Here is a 10,000-nt window from a genome sequence, read left to right on the forward strand (position 1 = left end):
AGAGAGAGAGAGACGGAACAGAGATAGAGAGACGGAACAGAGATAGATAGACGGAAACAGAGAGAGAGAGAGACGGAACAGAGAGAGAGAGACGGAAACAGAGAGAGAGAGAGACGGAAACAGAGAGAGAGAGAGACGGAACAGAGAGAGAGAGACGGAAACAGAGAGAGAGAGAGAGAGAGGGAAACAGAGAGAGAGAGAGACGGAACAGTGGGAGAGAGAGACGGAAACAGAGAGAGAGAGAGACGGAACAGAGAGAGAGAGACGGAAACAGAGAGAGAGAGAGACGGAACAGAGAGAGAGAGAGACGGAAACAGAGAGAGAGAGAGACGGGAACAGAGAGAGAGAGAGACGGAAACAGAGAGAGAGAGAGACGGAACAGAGAGAGAGAGACGGAAACAGAGAGAGAGAGAGACGGAAACAGAGAGAGAGAGAGACGGAAACAGAGAGAGAGAGAGACGGAAACAGAGAGAGAGAGAGACGGAACAGAGATAGAGAGACGGAACAGAGAGAGAGAGACGGAAACAGAGAGAGAGAGAGACGGGAACAGAGAGAGAGAGAGACGGAAACAGAGAGAGAGAGAGACGGAAACAGAGAGAGAGAGAGACGGAACAGAGAGAGAGAGACAGAAACAGAGAGAGAGAGAGAGAGAGACGGAAACAGAGAGAGAGAGAGACGGAACAGAGAGAGAGAGAGAGACGGAAACAGAGAGAGAGAGAGACGGAAACAGAGAGAGAGAGAGACGGAAACAGAGAGAGAGAGAGACGGAAACAGAGAGAGAGAGACGGAACAGAGAGAGAGAGACAGAAACAGAGAGAGAGAGAGAGACGGAAACAGAGAGAGAGAGAGACGGAAACAGAGAGAGAGAGAGACGGAACAGAGAGAGAGAGACGGAAACAGAGAGAGAGAGAGAGACGGAACAGAGAGAGAGAGACTGAAACAGAGAGAGAGAGGGTCGGAACAGAGAGAGAGAGACGGAAACAGAGAGAGAGAGACGGAAACAGAGAGAGAGAGACGGAAAGAGAGAGAGGGAAACAGAGAGAGAGAGAGACGGAAACAGAGAGAGAGAGAGACGGAACAGAGAGAGAGAGACGGAAACAGTGAGAGAGAGAGACGGAACAGAGAGAGAGAGACGGAAACGGAGAGAGAGAGAGTCGGAAACAGAGAGAGAGAGACGGAAACAGAGAGAGAGACGGAAACAGAGAGAGAGAGAGACGGAAACAGAGAGAGAGAGAGACGGAACAGAGAGAGAGAGACAGAAACAGAGAGAGAGAGAGAGAGAGACGGAAACAGAGAGAGAGAGAGACGGAACAGAGAGAGAGAGAGAGACGGAAACAGAGAGAGAGAGAGACGGAAACAGAGAGAGAGAGAGACGGAAACAGAGAGAGAGAGAGACGGAAACAGAGAGAGAGAGACGGAACAGAGAGAGAGAGACAGAAACAGAGAGAGAGAGAGAGACGGAAACAGAGAGAGAGAGAGACGGAAACAGAGAGAGAGAGAGACGGAACAGAGAGAGAGAGACGGAAACAGAGAGAGAGAGAGAGACGGAACAGAGAGAGAGAGACTGAAACAGAGAGAGAGAGGGTCGGAACAGAGAGAGAGAGACGGAAACAGAGAGAGAGAGACGGAAACAGAGAGAGAGAGACGGAAACAGAGAGAGAGAGACGGAAAGAGAGAGAGGGAAACAGAGTGAGAGAGAGACGGAAACAGAGAGAGAGAGAGACGGAACAGAGAGAGAGAGACGGAAACAGTGAGAGAGAGAGACGGAACAGAGAGAGAGAGACGGAAACGGAGAGAGAGAGAGTCGGAAACAGAGAGAGAGAGACGGAAACAGAGAGAGAGACGGAAACAGAGAGAGAGAGAGAGACGGGAACAGAGAGAGAGAGAGACGGAAACAGAGAGAGAGAGAGACGGAAACAGAGAGAGAGAGAGACGGAAACAGAGAGAGAGAGAGAGACGGAAACAGAGAGAGAGAGAGACGGAAACACAGAGAGAGAGAGATGGAACAGAGAGAGAGAGACGGAAACAGAGAGAGAGAGAGAGAGAGAGGGACAGGGAGAGAGAGAGGGACAGGGAGAGAGACAGGGACAGAGGGTGAGAGCGTAACAGGTAACAGCATCCTTCACACACCCTGAGTATCCACCACCCACTGGGAGAGAGAGAGACAGAGAGAGAGAGAGACAGAGAGAGAGAGACGGAAACAGAGAGAGAGAGACGGAAACAGAGAGAGAGAGACGGGAACAGAGAGAGAGAGACGGAAACAGAGAGAGTGAGAGACGGAAACAGAGAGAGAGAGAGAGAGAGAGGGAAACAGAGAGAGAGAGACAGAAACAGAGAGAGAGAGACGGAAACAGAGAGAGAGAGTCGGAAACAGAGAGAGAGAGAGAGAGAGGGAAACAGAGAGAGAGAGAGACGGAACAGAGAGAGAGAGACGGAAACAGAGAGAGAGAGAGAGACGGAACAGAGAGAGAGAGACTGAAACAGAGAGAGAGAGGGTCGGAACAGAGAGAGAGAGACGGAAACAGAGAGAGAGAGACGGAAACAGAGAGAGAGAGACGGAAACAGAGAGAGAGAGACGGAAAGAGAGAGAGGGAAACAGAGTGAGAGAGAGACGGAAACAGAGAGAGAGAGAGACGGAACAGAGAGAGAGAGACGGAAACAGTGAGAGAGAGAGACGGAACAGAGAGAGAGAGACGGAAACGGAGAGAGAGAGAGTCGGAAACAGAGAGAGAGAGACGGAAACAGAGAGAGAGACGGAAACAGAGAGAGAGAGAGAGACGGGAACAGAGAGAGAGAGAGACGGAAACAGAGAGAGAGAGAGACGGAAACAGAGAGAGAGAGACAGAAACAGAGAGAGAGAGAGACGGAAACAGAGAGAGAGAGAGACGGAACAGAGAGAGAGAGACAGAAACAGAGAGAGAGAGAGACGGAAACAGAGAGAGAGAGAGACGGAAACAGAGAGAGAGAGAGAGACGGAAACAGAGAGAGAGAGAGACGGAAACACAGAGAGAGAGAGATGGAACAGAGAGAGAGAGACGGAAACAGAGAGAGAGAGAGAGAGAGAGGGACAGGGAGAGAGAGAGGGACAGGGAGAGAGACAGGGACAGAGGGTGAGAGCGTAACAGGTAACAGCATCCTTCACACACCCTGAGTATCCACCACCCACTGGGAGAGAGAGAGACAGAGAGAGAGAGAGGCAGAGAGAGAGAGACGGAAACAGAGAGAGAGAGACGGAAACAGAGAGAGAGAGACGGGAACAGAGAGAGAGAGACGGAAACAGAGAGAGTGAGAGACGGAAACAGAGAGAGAGAGAGAGAGAGAGGGAAACAGAGAGAGAGAGACAGAAACAGAGAGAGAGAGACGGAAACAGAGAGAGAGAGTCGGAAACAGAGAGAGAGAGAGAGAGAGGGAAACAGAGAGAGAGAGAGACGGAACAGAGAGAGAGAGACGGAAACAGAGAGAGAGAGAGACGGAACAGAGAGAGAGAGACGGAAACAGAGAGAGAGAGAGACGGAAACAGAGAGAGAGAGAGACGGGAACAGAGAGAGAGAGAGACGGGAACAGAGAGAGAGAGAGACGGAAACAGAGAGAGAGAGAGACGGAAACAGAGAGAGAGAGAGACGGAACAGAGAGAGAGAGACGGAACAGAGAGAGAGAGACAGAAACAGAGAGAGAGAGAGACGGAAACACAGAGAGAGAGAGACGGAAACAGAGAGAGAGAGAGACGGAACAGAGAGAGAGAGACGGAAACAGAGAGAGAGAGAGACGGAAACAGAGAGAGAGAGAGACGGAAACAGAGAGAGAGAGAGACGGAAACAGAGAGAGAGAGAGACGGAACAGAGATAGAGAGACGGAACAGAGATAGATAGACGGAAACAGAGAGAGAGAGAGACGGAACAGAGAGAGAGAGACGGAAACAGAGAGAGAGAGAGACGGAAACAGAGAGAGAGAGAGACGGAACAGAGAGAGAGAGACGGAAACAGAGAGAGAGAGAGAGAGAGGGAAACAGAGAGAGAGAGAGACGGAACAGTGGGAGAGAGAGACGGAAACAGAGAGAGAGAGAGACGGAACAGAGAGAGAGAGACGGAAACAGAGAGAGAGAGAGACGGAACAGAGAGAGAGAGAGACGGAAACAGAGAGAGAGAGAGACGGGAACAGAGAGAGAGAGAGACGGAAACAGAGAGAGAGAGAGACGGAACAGAGAGAGAGAGACGGAAACAGAGAGAGAGAGAGACGGAAACAGAGAGAGAGAGAGACGGAAACAGAGAGAGAGAGAGACGGAAACAGAGAGAGAGAGAGACGGAACAGAGATAGAGAGACGGAACAGAGAGAGAGAGACGGAAACAGAGAGAGAGAGAGACGGGAACAAAGAGAGAGAGAGACGGAAACAGAGAGAGAGAGAGACGGAAACAGAGAGAGAGAGAGACGGAACAGAGAGAGAGAGACAGAAACAGAGAGAGAGAGAGAGAGAGACGGAAACAGAGAGAGAGAGAGACGGAACAGAGAGAGAGAGAGAGACGGAAACAGAGAGAGAGAGAGACGGAAACAGAGAGAGAGAGAGACGGAAACAGAGAGAGAGAGAGACGGAAACAGAGAGAGAGAGACGGAACAGAGAGAGAGAGACAGAAACAGAGAGAGAGAGAGAGACGGAAACAGAGAGAGAGAGAGACGGAAACAGAGAGAGAGAGAGACGGAACAGAGAGAGAGAGACGGAAACAGAGAGAGAGAGAGAGACGGAACAGAGAGAGAGAGACTGAAACAGAGAGAGAGAGGGTCGGAACAGAGAGAGAGAGACGGAAACAGAGAGAGAGAGACGGAAACAGAGAGAGAGAGACGGAAAGAGAGAGAGGGAAACAGAGAGAGAGAGAGACGGAAACAGAGAGAGAGAGAGACGGAACAGAGAGAGAGAGACGGAAACAGTGAGAGAGAGAGACGGAACAGAGAGAGAGAGACGGAAACGGAGAGAGAGAGAGTCGGAAACAGAGAGAGAGAGACGGAAACAGAGAGAGAGACGGAAACAGAGAGAGAGAGAGAGACGGGAACAGAGAGAGAGAGAGACGGAAACAGAGAGAGAGAGAGACGGAAACAGAGAGAGAGAGACGGAAACAGAGAGAGAGAGAGACGGAAACAGAGAGAGAGAGAGACGGAACAGAGAGAGAGAGACAGAAACAGAGAGAGAGAGAGACGGAAACAGAGAGAGAGAGAGACGGAAACAGAGAGAGAGAGAGAGACGGAAACAGAGAGAGAGAGAGACGGAAACACAGAGAGAGAGAGATGGAACAGAGAGAGAGAGACGGAAACAGAGAGAGAGAGAGAGAGAGAGGGACAGGGAGAGAGAGAGGGACAGGGAGAGAGACAGGGACAGAGGGTGAGAGCGTAACAGGTAACAGCATCCTTCACACACCCTGAGTATCCACCACCCACTGGGAGAGAGAGAGACAGAGAGAGAGAGAGACAGAGAGAGAGAGACGGAAACAGAGAGAGAAAGACGGAAACAGAGAGAGAGAGACGGGAACAGAGAGAGAGAGACGGAAACAGAGAGAGTGAGAGACGGAAACAGAGAGAGAGAGAGAGAGAGAGGGAAACAGAGAGAGAGAGACAGAAACAGAGAGAGAGAGACGGAAACAGAGAGAGAGAGTCGGAAACAGAGAGAGAGAGAGAGAGAGGGAAACAGAGAGAGAGAGAGACGGAACAGAGAGAGAGAGACGGAAACAGAGAGAGAGAGAGACGGAACAGAGAGAGAGAGACGGAAACAGAGAGAGAGAGAGACGGAAACAGAGAGAGAGAGAGACGGGAACAGAGAGAGAGAGAGACGGGAACAGAGAGAGAGAGAGACGGAAACAGAGAGAGAGAGAGACGGAAACAGAGAGAGAGAGAGACGGAACAGAGAGAGAGAGACGGAACAGAGAGAGAGAGGCAGAAACAGAGAGAGAGAGAGACGGAAACAGAGAGAGAGAGAGACGGAAACAGAGAGAGAGAGAGACGGAAACAGAGAGAGAGAGAGACGGAAACAGAGAGAGAGAGAGACGGAAACAGAGAGAGAGAGAGACGGAACAGAGATAGAGAGACGGAACAGAGATAGATAGACGGAAACAGAGAGAGAGAGAGACGGAACAGAGAGAGAGAGACGGAAACAGAGAGAGAGAGAGACGGAAACAGAGAGAGAGAGAGACGGAACAGAGAGAGAGAGACGGAAACAGAGAGAGAGAGAGAGAGAGGGAAACAGAGAGAGAGAGAGACGGAACAGTGGGAGAGAGAGACGGAAACAGAGAGAGAGAGAGACGGAACAGAGAGAGAGAGACGGAAACAGAGAGAGAGAGAGACGGAACAGAGAGAGAGAGAGACGGAAACAGAGAGAGAGAGAGACGGGAACAGAGAGAGAGAGAGACGGAAACAGAGAGAGAGAGAGACGGAACAGAGAGAGAGAGACAGAAACAGAGAGAGAGAGAGACGGAAACAGAGAGAGAGAGAGACGGAACAGAGAGAGAGAGACGGAATCAGAGAGAGAGAGAGACGGAAACAGAGAGAGAGAGAGACGGAAACAGAGAGAGAGAGAGACGGAAACAGAGAGAGAGAGAGACGGAAACAGAGAGAGAGAGAGACGGAACAGAGAGAGAGAGACGGAAACAGAGAGAGAGAGAGACGGAAACAGAGAGAGAGAGAGACGGAAACAGAGAGAGAGTGAGACGGAACAGAGAGAGAGAGACGGAAACAGAGAGAGAGAGAGACGGAACAGAGAGAGAGAGACGGAAACAGAGAGAGAGAGAGACGGAAACAGAGAGAGAGAGAGACGGAACAGAGAGAGAGAGACGGAACAGAGAGAGAGAGACGGAACAGAGAGAGAGAGACGGAACAGAGAGAGAGAGACGGAAACAGAGAGAGAGAGACGGAAACAGAGAGAGAGAGAGAGAGAGGGAAACAGAGAGAGAGAGAGAGGGAAACAGAGAGAGAGAGAGAGGGAAACAGAGAGAGAGAGAGACGGAAACAGAGAGAGAGAGACGGAACAGAGAGAGAGAGACGGAACAGAGAGAGAGAGACGGAAACAGAGAGAGAGAGACGGAAACAGAGAGAGACAGAGACGGAACAGAGAGAGAGAGACGGAAACAGAGAGAGAGAGAGAGACGGAAACAGAGAGAGAGAGACGGAAACAGAGAGAGAGACGGAAACAGAGAGAGAGAGAGACGGGAACAGAGAGAGAGAGAGACGGAAACAGAGAGAGAGAGAGACGGAAACAGAGAGAGAGAGACAGAAACAGAGCGAGAGAGAGACGGAAACAGAGAGAGAGAGTCGGAAACAGAGAGAGAGAGTCGGAAACAGAGAGAGAGAGTCGGAAACAGAGAGAGAGAGACGGAAACAGAGAGAGAGAGACGGAAACAGAGAGAGAGAGAGACGGAAACAGAGAGAGAGAGAAACGGAAACAGAGAGAGAGAGAGACGGAACAGAGAGAGAGAGACGGAAACAGAGAGAGAGAGAGAGACGGAAACAGAGAGAGAGAGAGACGGAAACAGAGAGAGAGTGAGACGGAACAGAGAGAGAGAGACGGAAACAGAGAGAGAGAGACGGAAACAGAGAGAGAGAGAGACGGAACAGAGAGAGAGAGAGAGACGGAAACAGAGAGAGAGAGACGGAAACAGAGAGAGAGACAGAAACAGAGAGAGAGAGAGACAGAAACAGAGAGAGAGAGAGACGGAAACAGAGAGAGAGAGAGAGACGGAAACAGAGAGAGAGAGACGGAAACAGAGAGAGAGAGACGGAAACAGAGAGAGAGAGATTGGAGATACTCGGTGTCTCGCTCAGAGAGAGGAGACTGGGAAAGATCCCGAGGGTTTTGGGCAGGGTCAGGAGTGAGAACCAGCTCCCCCTAATGGCTACATCGAGATGGAGCGGGCAAAGATTCAAACTCCCAGGCCAATAGTGTCGGAACGATGTGAGGATTTGATAACGATTGGATTTGACACAAGTTATGTAGAAGGTTGCGGGGTCAAGGCAGGGGATTGGGACGGACTAGAATGCTGTCTGAGCAAACAAGGATATACTCGATGGACCGAGCGGCTCTCCTCCCTCAGCATGGTGACCATTCTGTGATTGTGATTATTGTCCTTCACAGCCTCGAGTCAGGATGGGGAAACTGCTACTTCTCGTATTGCTCGGATGTGCTTGGCTGTCGGGAGGAGTCAATGGAGGTACTTCTGCTCCAGAATCCATCCAGAGAGAGTGTGTGAGTGTGTGTGTGTGTGAGAGAGAGAGAGAGAGAGCGCGAGAGAGAAAGAGAGCGCGCGCGCACGAGAGAGAGGGAGCGCGCGCGCACGGGAGAGAGGGAGCGCGCGCGCACGGGAGAGAGGGAGCGCGCGCGCACGAGAGAGAGGGAGCACACGCGCGCGAGAGAAAGAGAGAGCGCACGCGCGCGAGAGAGAGAGAGAGAGAGAGAGAGAGAGAGAGAGAGAGAGCGCACGCGCGCGAGAGAGAGAGAGGGAGAGGGAGCGCGCTGCGCGCGCGAGAGAGAGAGAGAGGGAGCGCGCGCGTGAGAGAGAGGGAGCGCGCCGCGCGCGAGAGGGGGAGCGCGCGCGAGAGGGACAGCATCTTTCGATGCTTGTGGTGGTAATTCTTGGCGGCATCTGTCCTGAAAGCCCGGTTGCCTGTTGGTAGTGCAGCAAACGTGAATGGGTCAGATGCATCGCCCTGCCACGGTCTGTCATTGTACTGAGCTGAGCAGTAACAGTGCCCCTCATGGGCAGAGTTGTACCATGTCGTACCAGTCGTAGTTCCATTGGTGTTGTTTGTGTTGTGCTTGTTGCTGATGTTGTTGCCTTTGGTACGCTTCTTGCTATTGTCTTTGATGTTGTTGTGGTGGTTGGTTTCGTTGCCGTGTTTGCTGCACTCAAGGACCACACCCTGTGGATAATCCGAGTCCTTCACACAGTTACTCGTGTCAGCGTCCTTTGTGGCGCCTGCTGCCTCCTTGAGCGTGCCGTCGCTGAGTTCGCGGCACTCCCGTATGGAGTCATGTCCGGCTTACTTGAGTCAGCTTTGGCTTGTCGATGCTCCCCGTCCGGAGTCATTTCAGGTTCACTTGAATCTTCTGAGATTTCGTGATGCTCCCCGTTCGGAGACAAAACGTTCAGGAATGCATTTGCTTGTGGAGAGGCTCGAGCGAGTGAGGTTTGACGTAACGTGGGGTCACCGGAGTCACCAGTAGTCTCACTGTGATTGTCGAGTGCCTCTGTCCATTCTAGCTGAGGTCTGTCACGTTGCACATCTGGTATGGGAAGTGGGATGCTGTCGTCACTTGTCGCACATACAGTGGGTAGAGCCTCAGTGTCTTCTCGTCGTTAACTTGAGCTGGGTAGACCGTCAGAGCCTTCTTCTTGTTCACTTGAGCGTGGCAGACTTGCATCGTCTGTTGCTGGTTGCTCAGAGGAGGTTGCTAGACCCTCATGGTCGTGTTCATGCAAGGACTGCTCGTCGGAGTCTTGCATTGCTTCTATCGTGGAGGCTGTCCACGAGCTCGCTGTCGAGGAAAGTGTCACTCCCTCTGTGGCGTCTTGCAGCGTTCCTTGTGTGGAATCGAGCATTGGTCTCTCTGTGGATACTGTCATCACTTCTTGTTCCTGCAAGGACTGCGCTCTGGAGTCTTGCGTTGCTTCTGACGTGCAGTTGTCTCGCTGTGGAGTCTTTCATCGCTTTCTGTGTGGAGGCTGGGACCCTTCGTGGTGCGTGAACCACTCTCTGTGTGGAGTCTCTTCTCTGTCTCTTGGTTTCAGGCCGCAGCATCATCCTGTACTCACGGGTCGGGGTGTCGTAGATGCTGGGCTGAAGATCCTCAAATCCGAAGAACTCTTCGTCGGGGTCGCCAATGTACAACACGTCTAGTTGCGGATCGGATTTGGTACTGGGGTAGCCTCCCAGGGTGAAAGCTTCGTCTGAGTCGTTATCTTCTAGGACCATATCATCACGTTTTGTGTCGGAGCTGGCATTGGGCTCGCGATGTCCAAAGAAGAAT

The 10,000-nt window shown here is 51.8% G+C and overlaps 1 protein-coding gene across 3 annotated transcripts in view; it reads left to right on the forward strand.

Moving 5' to 3' along the window:
• The window catches only part of LOC140396010 (C-reactive protein-like), a 571,040-nt gene that overhangs the window by 9,670 nt on the left and 551,370 nt on the right, over positions 1-10,000 (forward strand). For 2 of the 3 annotated variants that reach the window (XM_072484047.1, XM_072484050.1), the window contains exon 2: positions 8,108-8,183. In XM_072484047.1, coding sequence (XP_072340148.1) covers positions 8,120-8,183 — 64 coding nt within the window. In that variant the 5' untranslated portion in view covers positions 8,108-8,119. Of the gene's footprint in view, positions 1-5,366; positions 5,384-8,107; positions 8,184-10,000 lie in introns of those variants that run through there. The other variant, XM_072484048.1, reaches the window with a different exon arrangement.

This window comes from Scyliorhinus torazame, chromosome 19 (genome assembly GCF_047496885.1).
Source record: "Scyliorhinus torazame isolate Kashiwa2021f chromosome 19, sScyTor2.1, whole genome shotgun sequence".
Classification (NCBI taxonomy): Eukaryota; Metazoa; Chordata; class Chondrichthyes; order Carcharhiniformes; family Scyliorhinidae; genus Scyliorhinus; species Scyliorhinus torazame.